The 15,333-nt window shown below is 42.3% G+C and overlaps 1 protein-coding gene across 1 annotated transcript; it reads left to right on the top strand.

Moving 5' to 3' along the window:
* Window positions 1-2,260: 2,260 nt before the first annotated feature.
* slc17a8 (solute carrier family 17 member 8) lies at window positions 2,261-15,071 on the top strand. Its single transcript, XM_008296008.1, has 12 exons — window positions 2,261-2,358; window positions 3,714-3,969; window positions 4,241-4,359; window positions 6,118-6,232; window positions 7,269-7,356; window positions 8,051-8,137; window positions 9,540-9,682; window positions 9,764-9,913; window positions 11,280-11,412; window positions 13,715-13,825; window positions 14,209-14,336; window positions 14,742-15,071. The coding sequence occupies exons 1-12, from the start codon at window positions 2,261-2,263 to the stop codon at window positions 15,069-15,071; spliced, it is 1,758 nt and encodes a 585-aa protein (XP_008294230.1).
* Window positions 15,072-15,333: the final 262 nt, after the last annotated feature.

The following is a 15,333-nucleotide window of genomic DNA, read 5'->3' as shown; positions in this document are numbered from 1 at the left end:
ACTCAAAACGTTCACTTTTGTTGTCTCCTGCAGGGGCTGCAGCATCTATCATCACCATGGCAACCCAAAGGATAAGCGTTAAGGGACAGGAGTTTGAACCTGAACTTGAAACTTGAACCTGAGACTTCACACATGACCTCAGTATGGTCCCTTTACGGAGTGATTAGATTTTGGGGCCAGTGCATTCATCGGTGGCCGCTACAGAGGTCAAAGGTCGCATTTCCCCAAAACAGCTGTGTTGTCATTAGCTATGTTTCAAACTATCATGTTTTCTGTATTTCTCCACTGAACCTATGATCCTGTTTTTTTCTACAGAGCACAATGCACGTCCTTGAAGATAATATAAACTCCCGTATTCTATCGGTTACTTTAGACACACACCTTTTGGACAACACACACACGACACACTTTCGATCAAACTTATGCTCGATGACTACGTTTTGCTTATATTAGCAGATACACATTGTGACTGTCAGCTGCTGCCATGGAGCCCGGGATTCCATTCACCTGTGGGTCCCTGAAGGCATCAGGACGGCCCATAAAGTTCAGCCATGTCTCTCTTGCTCTCTCTCTCACTCTGTCTGACCCGGCCGACATGTTTTCCTTTGATTTTGCTCTGTTTTTGCTCAACAACACCTTCCATCTCATCATGTTCACTCATTCACATCTCCACTACTGATCATCACACGCCTCACTTATTATTTGTTGCATCGCTTGCTTTTGGTTATAATAAATATCCTTACTTTGAGTTAAATCTGTGTTCCTTGCCATATTTGTTACAACCCATGAGCCAGGTTATGACAACATGCACCTTCAAATGACTGGGAAGGTGACATCATGGTATAAAGCATAGTGGTTGTCGGTGTCTGTGCAGAGTTGAATTATGAGAACAATGCGTCACTTCCTCATCCCAGACACTAGATGGTAGACACGACTTGTTTGGAAAGGAAAAGACATTTTTCCTCTCATTGCGTTTGGCTTCATGTTCAGATATTACTGCCAAGCTGAATGTTTAGCTCAGAGTTGGATAAGAAACCGATATTTTGGCTGGGATCTTTGAAATTATTATTCTATTAGACAGAGTTCTAACCAACAGCGCGTGTTCCTGAGGCTAATGATGCTTAATATATAAACCAGTCGTGCCAAAATCACTACATTAAAAGCACAAGAACAGCCCGTTTATGTCTCACGTAACAAAGCTGTGATATTTCTGCTATAACAAGAATCGTATCTATGGAAAGAGCGTCCACTAGAGAGCGAGCTCTGGAGCGCCGGCAGCATCCAGCAGCACATCCCTGCACCAGGCTCTGAAGGCGCTGGGCCACATCATCCAGCCTGCTGTTTAAATTTTAAAATCTCAATTTCTGTGTTTTAAAATGCTGAATATTTAATGACCTGCAAAGAAAAGTATTCCCTCTGTGCTGTCGAAGTATTCAGGGAAATGCCCACCGGTGTCAAACGGGTTGGGGATGTGCCGTTGTTGGCAGGTTTATGAGTTCTGTCGCTCCTTCATAAATATACAAAGCAGATATGGAAAAGCTGGCACAGAGTGTAAACCGGGAGCTCGATGGCTCTGTCTTGAGTTTCACCTGCTCCCATTTTACACCACAGCGGTCCAGCTACGCCTGTCTCTCCTCAATGCAACATGTCAAGCTCATCCATATTTAATCGTTGGTCCAGTGGGGCTGCTATCAGATGAACCTAACTAGCTGGAGGGGTGGTGCCAGAGAGATGATGAAGATGATGATGTGCAAAAGCGAGGGGCTGGGTTTTGGTAAAACCAGCTCTACCTGCCCCTCCTCGCCAGGAAGGGATGAGTTATGAGATGGAGAGGAGATCTAAGGAGCTCCTTCCAGTCAGCTGCAGACAAAAAGGGGATCACAATGCCTAGAGACTAAAAACTGGATTGTACGCTTTCATTTGTCGCCAGTCTCGGACGGATCTTTCAGAGATGAGTCAAGTTCCAGAGGCTCTGGCTGAATGGTACTTTGGACACTGAGGAATACTTGAACATCACCCTCCCTTCCACTTCTTTACTGATTCTGTTGCAAAAGTGGAGACCGAAAGTCTTCATTACCTCTGAGGGACCCTTGGCACCACGGACAGGTGGAGCCAAACCCCGGTGCCACAAACTCAGGAAGGATGAGGAACAGCTTCTAGTGGATTTTTGTTTCTTCTCTCAGAACAAAGTGTGCTCGTGAAGTATCAAGACACTGTTTTGGGATAAAGGGAGAGGAAAGAAAGACCAAGAAGAGAGAAAATGCCTTTTGGTTTAGCAAGTTTGAAAGAGCAGGTGTTTAAACCTGGGAAGGAGGAAGTGAAGAACACGGTGGGGGACTCGATGGGAAAGCTGCAAAGGTGAGAGGGTTGCTTTCACTTATTGTTCATGTTTTACATTCGGTGGGGATCAATTCTGGAGCAACTTTGCAAGAACCAACATCTGCTGTCGGAGGGACGTGGAGACGATGTGAGCGAGCGCATGAAGCCCGCTGTGTTCTCTTAGATGCTGACGATAAATAAATATTTGATTCTTTGCCAAGCAATGCCAGTGATGTAATCACAGATTTTATTTTAAGACATCGATACATATTTCATATCTGATACATATTTCACAGACGGGCGTGTGTGTCTGTGTTTGAACGGGGAGCCTCCATATATATAAGAGAGATTGTAGTCAATCCAGGAGATAAAGCACTGAGTAGGCAATTTCCTGAATAATGACTTATGTGTGTGTTACGTTAATGTGTCATGTAAATTAGACTGACAAAGTGGAAAATCTTTCTCTGTCTAATAATAATGAGAAAAATAACTTATTGCTATTAAGTGAAACAATGTGGATTAACTGAAGAGCAATTCATCCATTTGTACCCACAATTCATTTTCATCATGCAACAGACGCCATAATATTTATTTGAAAATCGCCAATTAATAATAGTTCAACATTAAACATCCAGATGTTGCTGCCATTTTGGATAACATGTACACATGTGTGAACCTCAAGTAACCTGAGCATTTTTACCTCTGTTTGGTTGATTTATATATATAAAAATCATGACATAGTAATCTTATTTTTTACATTTTTGACTGCCAGCCCGTATCAGACAATAGCTGCAATGCATGTTATCCTGCTTCTTAAAGGATTTTGTTCTTCAAAGATCATCTATTAACCATCATGCTCTTTAATTGAAAAAACAAGAAATTTGGATGGAAAAAAAACAATTAATTAATTCTTCTGCTTATATACATTTGTTTCGTTCTCCTTCCTAAATTGTCCACATAACATAATTTTACAGGATGCACACTGCAAAAGACAAAAGTGGCTTCTCAACCACTGAGGTCAAAAACAGTCACGATTCAAGCGCTTCATACCAAAAGCTGATCCCTGTTTCTTGTTCATGTTCTTCCTGGGGGATACGTGTAGTCTATAACAGATCTTCTGCAGGTGGCAGTGAAAGAGGTGGATTCTGGGTGGAGGGTGGTGCACCTGAAGGCACCCTGATGTCAATGGACGGTGACCTTTCTCCTCCTTCCTCAGCAGGAGTTGACAGAAAGCACTTGGGATAGAATATTATGACATGAATACATGAAACCACACTCTGTAAATGCTTGTATGAATAAATTCAGCTCTAAAAAAGGACACTGAAAGTAGAGAAAGAATAGATACATCTGAATAAATGTTAACAGATGACAGTCCGCTGCTCTTTGCTCTGTAGGAAAATAGACGGTAGTAATGTGGAAGAAGAAGACACCATCGAGCTGACGGAGGACGGGCGTCCGGTGGCGTCAGCTCCACGTCCTGCCCCGCTGCTGGACTGCAGCTGCGGCGGCCTGCCCAAGCGGTACATCATCGCCATCCTCAGCGGCCTGGGCTTCTGCATCTCCTTCGGCATTCGATGCAACCTCGGTGTGGCCATTGTGGAGATGGTGAACAACAACACCGTCTACATCAACGGGACTCCGGTGCTTCAGGTAGCTGGAAGTTATCAGACGGGAAAACCGGATTACTGGTGTTTTAGGACTTTGTGTAATGTGTGCTTGTTTTGTCGTTGTTTCATTAATCATGGAAAACACATGCAGACAAATTAAAGTTTGCTAAGCGAGTAAGGTTGTAATTGCAGACACTGTTTGCGTATTGCACTGAGCAACATTTTATTACCTTTTAGAGAGAGAGAGAGCTGCTTCTCTTCACACAGTTTTATTTTTAAGACCCAATCTTTTTTTTTTTTTTTCCTTTTCCCAGCAAGCTCAGTTTAACTGGGACCCAGAGACAGTGGGGCTGATCCACGGCTCCTTCTTCTGGGGCTACATCGTCACTCAGATCCCCGGTGGTTTCATCTCCAACAAGCTCTCTGCCAACAGGTCACATGCACTTATTGACTTCATGACTTGTGGTTTTTATGGTAACAAGATTAATCTCTGCTGTGCATCTTTACCAGCCTTTGGACTGCTAGCTGAAAGAAAAAAAAAGAAAAAATGATTGCAGGATTTGAAACCGTGAACTAATTGTTGGTTGCAGCCCTAAATGAACTGTAGAGAAAAACTGATGCTGCTATTAATGAGGCAGAAACAGTTTCAGGTTACATGTGAGGTGAGATGGTTTTCGGGCGGTTTTGTGGATGAATTACGTGGACGGATCATATAGGAAAGATGGAAAAATAAATAAAGGGTTTTTTTTGGGGGGGTAGCGCCTCCTCAAACCCGCGTGCTTCTAAAGGGTTAAAGCTGTACGGCGTGGTGAGCGCCGCTGATGGAGCAGATAGCAGTCCTGTAATAAAAGCTTCACAGGAAAAGAGGACACGCCACTGACAGAGTTAATAATGAAAGATCCTGCCTCTGATTTCTTTCTGAAACACCAGCCGCTGGAATATTACAAGTGTCACTTACACACTGTTTTGGAAAAAGAGGAGGAAGGGGGGAAGGAGTGGGGGTGGGATGAGGTGAAGGAGAAAGGAGAAGGGGAGCTAAGCAGCAGCACCGTGGTGATGAAGCAGAAACTTGTGGATTGAATGGGGATGTCTTTATCTCAGTCGGTGAAAGGCAGAGGCGTGAGATGTGCCTCATTATAAGGCTGACTGTAGGCTTCGACCGGCAGATATTTGGAGATATACTGACTGACAATATTAGACATCTACAGTAGCTTTCAGACTCTGGGTAGCATGTGTTTGTTGTGGTTTCACTTGTCCACGGACACATTGGGACTATATACAGTCACGGTGCTGAGGCATTGTTTCAGCAATCTGTCATTATGATCGATTAAGTTTCCTAAAATTAAACAAAAAGCCAAATTTCACTGATATATGTTTATTCTCCTCGTTTGTTTATATGTTGAGCCAACCTGCTAAAAGTGTCTGGCTAATTATTGGAAATAAATTCACATTTATTGAACATTATATCTATTTTTCCTAATTAATATTAACTTTAAAGGAATAGTTTGATGTTTGATGCTGCTTTCCTGCAGGGTTTCATGAGGTGGACTTCATGTTAGCTTTGTTTAGCATAAAGAATGGAAACAGAAGGAAGCATACTAGCTTAGTATAAAGAATTTAAACAGAAGGAAGCATATTAGCTTAGCTTAGGATAAAGAATTTAAACAGAAGGAAGCATATTAGCTTATCTTAGGATAAAAAATTTAAACAGAAGGAAGCATATTAGCTTATCTTAGCATAAAGAATGAAAACAGAAGGAAGTATATTGGCTTAGCTTAGGATAAAGAATGGAAACGAAAGGAAACATATTAGCTTAGCATAAAGAATGGGAACAGAAGGCAGCATATTAGCTTAGCTTAGCATAAAGAATGGCAACAGAAGGAAGCATATTAGCTTAGCTTAGAATAAATAATAGAAACAGGGACAAACAGCTAGCCTGGCTCTGTATAACGATGACACAGTCCACCTTCTAGCACATATACTTAGTTTGAAAGTTCACGAATCGACCAATGCATTTGTTTTTTCTTCTGCAAGTCCCATATTTGCTGTCTACACACTAAGCTAAGCTAAAGGCCTGGTGGCTGTGCTGAAAAGGTGTATTTCCCAAAGTGCAGTACTGTTTAATTACAGAGATCCATAAATGGTTCTTTTCACATTTGCACAAAATGATGACGTTCCAGTTTTTCTGCAGGGTGTTTGGTGCTGCCATCTTCCTGACGTCAGTGCTGAATATGTTCATCCCATCGGCGGCGAGGGTCCACTACGGCTGCGTTATGTTTGTTCGCATCCTGCAGGGCTTAGTGGAGGTAAAAAAACAAACAAACAAACAACAACAACAAAAACTGGGGGAGAAAACAATGACTTTTTTTTACATTTGTAAAAAAAAAAAAATGCAAATACCCGTCCAACTTACCACAAAATTGGTGTTTTCTTTCACTAATCAAGGTTGGCTGGTTGTCCAAGATGAAATGGGCACAATTTGTGTATACATTACATGTTATTTAGCATATAATGGCAATATCCACATTTTTTGACCTTGAGTTTGATCTTGAAATATCATCCAAGGTCAAATGTAACATCACCAAAGAAAAGCCCCGATATGGTTGCTCATCTGCAACAAATACCATAAATCTACCTTCCACCCTTTTTGAAGGTATGCCGCATTTTTGACAGAGTGACCTTTTGACCTCTAGCAAAGCTGTTTTTGCACTGATTGACCCCAAAATCCAACCATTCCAAGGAGAGGCCATCCCTTGCTCACCTGTAAAATATCAGCGTGCAAGACCTTAGCACTCAAGCTAGAGACTGTTCACAGACACACACACACACACTCACAATTTAGGGGATCTATTAGCAGAAGTCGAATGTAGAATTTATAGATATGTTTTCATCAGTCACTTTTAACTATGCATCACAGTGTTTTTGTCAGCCTAGAATGAGCTCTCATATGTACGCATGGAGTAGATCCTTCCCCATGATGCCACCTCCATGCTTCTACAGTAGCCCCGAATGGACAAATCAAACATTTGCTCTAGAAAGGGCCTCTTGTGTTTTAATGTTGAAGTGGCAGCCATCGTAGCTTCTCCTACAAAGTTGAAAAGGGAGACGTTAGAGACCTGTACATACCACTAAATCCTACACACTGGATCTTTACCTAATCAAGAAATATTACTGATCCTTAGAAGAGGCAGACTAGCAGTTTTAGGTTGCTGGGAGGTATCTGCAAGAAAACAAATTAACGTATTTTCCAACATGTCAAACTGTTGCTTTAAAGCATTTCTGCTTAGTCAGATGAATCCCTTTCAATCATTTCTTTGACCCTCTACATCTTGTTCCCACCAGGGCGTCACCTACCCAGCGTGTCACGGGATGTGGTCCAAATGGGCGCCGCCTCTGGAACGGAGTCGACTGGCCACCACGTCCTTCTGTGGTGAGTGACGCCTCTTGTTTTCCTCTTATCAAAATGCCAATTTTCCCCAACTGATGACTTTTTTTTCCCACTGATACAAACCTATTTATTTACACAACCCCTACAAGCCAAAGCGTGGCTGGTCAGCAAATGGATCGGAGAAAGCGTATTTTGTTGTGCAGATCCGGTCCCCTGCTTGTCTCTGCAGAAATGAAAATAAGCACTTTAAATTGGTACCATGACAACCCATGAATGAAAACCCTCTTGACATTGTCTGTAAATGAACACAGCTCACCTGCACACGCTGAAGGAGCTTCTCCTTCTATTTACCTAAATGAAGTGTCACATTGCTCACTGTCCAAATGCACTCTCACACTCAGCTCCATTCAATGCAACAGTGTTTATGAATCTGTCAGATGCTAGTCGACACTATGAAAGACCCTTCCTCTAATGGCAGGGCTAATGACTCATTTCAACAGCATTCATTCAACGAAACTAATGTGTTTCTTTGATGTGTTTGTTCTCAATAAGACGTCATTTCACTGTGCAGTTGCATTAAATGAAGTCGCGCTGTAGCCAGAGGAAGTTTCTGTTTTCACTGGTAATAAACTTGTGAAGGAAAATATAAACAAGATAGTTATGATAGTTCAGCATCACTGTGATCTAGTCTTACTGCTGGAACCTGACGCTGATGTCTGACACCCGTTTTCCTCAGGATCTTACGCAGGAGCAGTGATCGCCATGCCTTTAGCCGGAGTGCTCGTCCAGTACGTCGGCTGGTCGTCGGTCTTCTATATTTACGGTGAGGCTAATGTTTGAAAGAACATCCCAGATGTAAAATCACACCCTCAAAAGGTAATTCACACATGTAAAACAAACAAAAAGCTTGGGCCGCCACTATAGCTCAACTGGTTGAGCTGGCGACCCATGTACTGGGGCTATAGTACCAACGAAGCGGTCGTGGGTTCAAATCCAGCCCATGGCCATTTGCTGCAAGTCCTTCCCCCATTCATCTCCCCACTTCCCTGTCTCTCTCTCTCCACTGTCCTGTCAAATAAAGGCAAAAGGGCCAAAAAAAAACCCCAAACAAATAGCTTCTCCACATAAAAAATGAAAACACAGGAGCTACCAACAGTATCCAATTCTACAAAGACATATTCCAACAAAAAGTAAATTTTACTTAAACTTTCTTGTAGCCTCGGGAAAAACGCTTGCTTGTATTTGTTTGGGGTATTGGAAATATAAAAAGAATTTTTCATGGCATTATCTTGGGAAGTAAAGGATTAACAAACAAATTCATTTGATGCTGCTCCATCCTCTATAAACAGTTTGTTTTTTCAATAGCTGAGGAATGTTTTTTTTTTTTTAAATCAATAAAAACAGAAACAAATTAAAAAATTGCTCTGGTTGTAGTTTATCATCGAGCAGGACACTTTAAAAAAAATGAGTTTCCCTCATACAGACCACTTAACTTTTCGAGAAGCACACAGATAATCTTAAATCTACTCATTACACACTTATTAACATGTATAACTCCAGTGTTTATTATGTGCATTGATTGATTACCAACATTATTAGCGATGCAGAGCATAAACACGAAATGTTAGTGAACCAAAAACTGAAGCTACTCCTTAGAAATGATAAATCTTGTTTGAAAATAATGAGTGAGTGTGTGTGAATGTGAATCTACTCTTGACTAAATGGTCGGCATGTGAATGAATGAATAAAAGTGAACCGGGGTGTTCATCAAAATACACAGTTTAGCGTCATGAAACGTGGTTTTGATAGTCCTTGACAGACTCATTGCTCTCCACCAGTTGTACTTTGTATGCTTTTGCACAATAAGCGTTATCTGAATTGCTTTTGAGTTTGATTAAAACGATTAACGCTCATATCGCATAAAACTCGTACTTTGGCAAACATGTTTTAATAAAAACCCACTCTGGTTCTGCCGCGATACGATCTCATGATTTATTGATGTAAATTAGCATTTTCCTGTCTGGGCTCGGTGACTCATGCCAGTTTCATTTTTAATAATGAAAAATTCTCGTGGTCCAGAAAAGGTCTGGTTTGGTTTAATTAATCTGTCCTGCACTGAAGCTACTCTTTCATACCTTACAAAGCCTTCACTGCAGAGATAATCATCTTTTAAGTTTGCATCTATAAAGGAATGCGCTCACTTTTCTGTTCTCATTTAATGAAAGGTGTTTTCGGGATCATATGGTACATCCTGTGGCTCCTGCTGGCGTATGGAAGTCCTGCTGAACATCCCACCATCACGGACGAGGAGAGGATGTACATCGAAACCACCATCGGTGAAAACGTCAAACAACTGAGTGTGACTGAGGTGTGGAACAAGCTGAGTTTCCCAGTGAACAAACACACAAGCATGAACAGCGCAGACTGACTTCTGTCTCTCCAATCGCAGAAATTCAAGACTCCGTGGCGGCGCTTCTTCACCTCCATGCCCGTCTATGCCATCATCGTGGCCAACTTCTGCCGCAGCTGGACCTTCTACCTGCTTCTCATCAGCCAGCCGGCGTACTTTGAGGAGGTGTTCGGCTTCCCCATCAGCAAGGTTGGCCTCAGATTTTGATTACAGGGTCAGACCACCGCAATTCACCAGATTTCAGAAAATCTTCCCGCATGACCATCCATCACTTTATTTATCATCAAGATGGCTTAATCCTAAATTTTAGGGTCATAGCAATGATAGTTTTTGCTACAAATAGTAATGTAATTTTGGAAGATAATATCTCGAGAAGTATTTAAGGCACAGACTTCAAATTTCAGAACATGTTTCTTCGATACTGGAGGTGTTTAAATCCAACATTACAGGTTCCTCAACGCATATGCTGAGATTCTATGGCCTGTTCAATCTAATCAAATGTCCAAGACCATCTTTGTACACCCATGAAACACAGAGGATTTACAATAGAAGGCTGAGATTTTTGTGCCACACCGGTATGAGTTGTTTCAATATATCCAATTTCATGAAGATGACTCATACGTCCCAACCCTCACCTATGGTCACGAGCTTTGGGTTGTGACCGAAAGAACAAGATCGTGGATAAAAGCGGTCGAAATGAGCTTCCTCTACAGGGTGGCTGGGCTCAGCCTTAGCGATAGGATGAGGAGCTCAGAGTAGAGCCGCTGCTCCTGCACGTCATAAGGAGCCAGTTGAGGTGGTATGGACATCTGATTCGGATGCCTCCGGAGAGCCTTCTTCTGGAGGTCTCCCGAACACCTGGGAGGAGACCCCAGGGCAGACCCAGAACCCGCTGGAGGGAATATATCTCTCTGCTGGCCTGGGAACACCTCGGGATCCCGCAGGAAGAGCTGGAAAGCATCACTGGGGGGAGGGAAGTCTGGAATGACCTGCTTCGCCTACTGCCCCTGCGACCCGACTCCGGATAAGTGGAAGAAAATGGATGGATGGATGGATGGATGGATGGATGGATGTATGGATGTATGGATGGATGGATAGGTGGTGGATGGATGGATGGATGGATGGATGGATGGATGACTCATACATCCTCTGAGATACTGACCATCAAAAAGTATCACAATTTTCCTCAACTTTACTCGTGAATGATAGGTCATACCAACACATAATTGAAGTCATTTGAAAGAGAACGTTCCGAACTTGTCATGGTAATTCATTTTTATTTTTTTTTACCTTTTTCAATTTTGCTGGACTAATTTTTTGAAATTTTCATTCTTAATTTATGTTTTTTTGCTGAAAAATATTCACTTATGCATTTTATTTGGCAGCAATATCTTGATGATAAACATCCATCTCCAAATGTGTTCAACCCAATCTGAGATGGTCATGTGAGAGCCATCTGGTGGATTGAGGTGGAATGACCTTACAGCTGTTTAACTGACAATATCAAAGACAAATTCCTGACGTTGTGTCTTGTGTATTGTACTGCTGTTTACAGGTGGGGATCCTGTCTGCTGTCCCCCACATGGTGATGACAATTGTAGTTCCTATTGGAGGACAGCTTGCCGACTTTTTACGCAGCAACAAAATCATGTCAACCACAAATGTGAGGAAACTCATGAACTGTGGAGGTACGACTGTGTGAACACATCTTGCTGTCTTGATGTCTTAATGCACATCATATACGTATCGATATACACCACCTGCCTGACATTGTGTAGGTCTTCCTTGCGCCACCATAAAAGCTCTGACTTGTTGGTCCACGGACACAGGAGCTGTGGGGTAAGTCCTGTTGTGTCTGGTACTGACTGAGATGTTACCAGAGTAGGATCTGTAAAGTTTTTTGTTTTAGGCCTTGGACTTGGACTGGGGGCTGCAAGGTGGCTCGGTGGTTAGCATCGTTGCCAGCATGGGTTCTCTCCAGGTTCTCCGACTTCCTCCCACAAGTCCAAAAACATGTTGAGGTTAATTGGTGATTGCAAATTGTCCGTAGGTGTTAATGTGAGTGTGCTTGATTGTCTGTCTCTAAGTGTAGCCCTGTGATAGACTGGTGACCTGTCCAGGTGTCCCCTGCCGTCACCCTGAGTCAGCTGGGATACAATCCAGCCCCCCACAACCCTAGTGAGGATTAAGCGGTGTATAGATAATGAATGGATGAATGGATGGACTTGGACTGGTGTGGCAGGGGGGCATTATCCTGTTAGAGGAGATGCTGTTGCCATGGGGACATGCTCCAACCATGTGTCCAAGTAATGTCCACATGGATGTCAGGACCCAAGGTTTCCCAGCAGATCATCCGATGTCAGTGCCAGCCTCTTAACCTGTCAGTGGTGTTAATGTTGTAGCTGATCAGTGCATGTGCTAAACTCTCAACTGTAATTGCAGGTATTATGGTACCCCCTTGTAAGTTAATACACCTGCGGGGTACTCAACGTCAGACACACGAGCACTGACATTTTGTATGCCTACAGAAATAAATTGAGTAAAACTGTTTAATTAGCCTTTTGGTGTGTCTATGTTTATGTACATGTCTGATGACGACACAAAGTCCCTGATAACCACAGACCCATTCATTCAGTTCATGCTTTTCTGCAGCTCCACAAAGTTTTGACCAAATTTCGTCATTCAGTCAACTTTCCATACTACCGGCACGTCCACTGCACAAGTGCCAGAAAAATAAACAATCACTTTACCGTCCTATTATCTTTTGGGTCAATTTGACCCTATTCTATGTTTAACATTTCTAAATAAGTCATCGGCATCATTTTTTCAGTTTTATTTAAAGGGCTATTTACACATAACCTTGGGTAACAGTTGTAATTATGATATTTGTTAAATTGAACCCAAGGATAAAAGATGTCAGTAAAAGTAAAGGTAATAGGAGGGTTAAAATAAACAGCTGTTATGAGGAGAGACTTTTCAGGGAGGTTTTTCGTCATCCACACCTTTATGATTAATCATTAAAAGAGTTGCAATTGAAGTAGTCGCTGCTGGACGTTGGAGGTGCTTTGATTTGTACGAGCTCAGACACAGTGGAAAGTCCCAAATTCACCAGAGATCCTGTGTTACGTCCGTCCACTGTGCTTGACACACTCTCAGGAATGATCCCATTGACACGGTGCTATGCAGCCTAATCTGTAACCCGCTGCTATGTCCTACAAAAGTCACAGTCAGGCTTTCAGAAACATCCGTAGGAGCTCTGTGCTTTTTTCAGTAGTGGATATGAAGGACGATATGACAGCTAGCAGACGGAAAGCATGAATCGACACTAATCTATGTAAATTTGTACAATGAATTCAGACTATTTGGAAGAGAAAACGAACCCATGGCACCCCGTGTGGTACTTGCAGTTGTAGCATCAGACTCTGGTGCTAACGTGGTGCCTGTCATAGGAACACGTTATCCTTTGAAGAACTGTGGTTGAATCCTATAGTAGTTACCAAGCTAATGGTCTCAGGTACCGTGGTGACATAGATTTTGTTGTTTTAAATTGCAAATACGGCACATTCACAACCAGTTTTACCCCAAACCATACATTTCTGGTATTTTGTTTCAGGAATCAGCTGCTAACCTCCCAAATAACTGATATTCTGAAATGACAAATAGGTTTGGAGTATGACTCCAACGTTATATCAAGAAACGTTTGGTGCATTTGGTGCATACAGATGTAAGCTAGTGTCTTCATTTGAGAAAAAATAGAAAATGTTTCTTAAAATCTGACTCAAACCATTTTTTTGCAATGTTTTTTTTTTTTTTAATTTCCCTCTGCAGAGCATGTTTCCATATTTTTTTGGAAATCACACTTTGAACGACTTATAAAGATTCAAACGTTGCAATGATGGGGACCTATTGCAGCATTTTTACAAATATTTTATTATAATTTCAACTGGAGTGGACGCTTCTCACATGAGATAATTGTTGTTTTTGTCACAGGGTTCGGCATGGAGGCGACTCTGCTGCTGGTGGTCGGGTTTTCTCACACTCGAGGGGTGGCCATTTCCTTCCTTGTGCTGGCTGTAGGCTTCAGTGGATTCGCCATCTCAGGTATTTTACACCGAAAGCAGTAGCGTTTTATGAAAATCAACTCTTTGAGCTCGTCAATGTGAAGGTTTTACAAATAAACCCACACGTGTAGAAAACTGCAACAGGATGAACTTTGTTTTAAAAAATTGTGCTTTTCCTCTATTTTGAGTTCTGAATGGATGTTTCTTTAAAAGAAGGAGAGAGACACACTCCGTCCTTCCCTTTGGGTGTGATGCAGTATACATGTGTTAGCTTGCCAAGCCTTCAAAGAGGCACTTCTACTGAATATTTTATAGACTGTTGTCAAGGCAACCCAAAAGTTAGAGTGTGCATGTGGATCCAAAACAAAATATTTATTGTATTTTTGAGCTTCAATAATACAATTGTGTGCACTGTGTCGTTAGGTTTTAATGTCAACCATCTGGACATCGCTCCTCGCTATGCCAGCATCCTGATGGGAATATCTAACGGTGTGGGAACGCTGTCGGGAATGGTGTGTCCCCTGATTGTTGGAGCTTTGACTAAACACAAGGTACAACAGACACATACAGTATAACATATATTGATTTGCTATATACATTTGGCTCTTATCTCATCTGTATCTGAATATTCCTCGCTGTTCATCTCCTATTCTGTAATATATGCACAAAACATCACAGGAAACCCAGATACTCCCGCTGCGAGATTTTCTGTTCTGCATGTATAAATTATATCAGGCATGGTTTTATTGTGGCTCGCTGACTTGCTGTATGTAATCTTGTATCCATCAGAGGCTAATATTAATAATTTACAGCACTGCAAATTTATTACACACATTGCAGCTGTAGTATTTCCAGTGCCATGAGTAAAGGCAGCAGATTTACAGCGTTACCTCAGCGGTGCTTCGCTGAAAGATCGTCTGAGAGGAAATTCACCGACTCTGTTCGTCTCCCCACAGACTCGTCTGGAGTGGCAGAATGTCTTTGTTATTGCGTCCATGGTGCATTACTCAGGGGTCATCTTCTACGCTCTCTTCGCGTCGGGAGAGCAGCAGGACTGGGCCAACCCCGAGAGCACGAGCGAGGACAAATGCGGCATTATTGATGAGGACGAGCTGGCTGAGGAGTCGGAGCTCAACAACGAGAGCATGGCGGCTCCCAAGAAGAGCTACGGAACGACGGACAATTCATCCGGCCGAAAACAGGGCTGGAAAAAGAAGAGAGGGGTGACCATGCAAGAGGACGAGGAGCATTGCGGGAATGGGGACTACCAGGACCGGTACCAGTGAAGACGCCCAGTGGGCCAAAGGACTTCCAAACCGCTCAAACGTGCTCAAAGCTGAAGGTTTGATTTCACTCGGGCGGAAATGTCAGAAATAAAGAAGTGACAGGAGCAGCAGCATCATATGTACCTCAAGACGGTCCTTTTTTGGTTAATACACATGTTTAACTGTGATGTATGGAAATTCTAAATTCAATTACATTTTTTATTAGAAACCCAACAGATGAAAATAGGAAAGAATGTACCAACTACAAATAGATGATGTTTAA

This window comes from Stegastes partitus, unplaced genomic scaffold (genome assembly GCF_000690725.1).
Source record: "Stegastes partitus isolate 25-593 unplaced genomic scaffold, Stegastes_partitus-1.0.2 Scaffold1093, whole genome shotgun sequence".
Classification (NCBI taxonomy): domain Eukaryota; kingdom Metazoa; phylum Chordata; class Actinopteri; family Pomacentridae; genus Stegastes; species Stegastes partitus.
This window is presented reverse-complemented; position numbering and strand designations above follow the sequence as displayed.

What these genes read in the sequence shown, in the direction of transcription:
- slc17a8 (XM_008296008.1), top strand. Translation starts at nt 2,261, where the DNA reads ATGCCTTTTGGTTTAGCAAGTTTGAAAGAGCAGGTGTTTAAACCTGGG. An exon ending in AACAAGCTCTCTGCCAACAG is followed by an intron (nt 4,360 to 6,117) that starts GTCACATGCACT and finishes GTTTTTCTGCAG; the next exon opens with GGTGTTTGGTGCTGCCATCT. An exon ending in TCCTGCAGGGCTTAGTGGAG is followed by an intron (nt 6,233 to 7,268) that starts GTAAAAAAACAA and finishes TGTTCCCACCAG; the next exon opens with GGCGTCACCTACCCAGCGTG.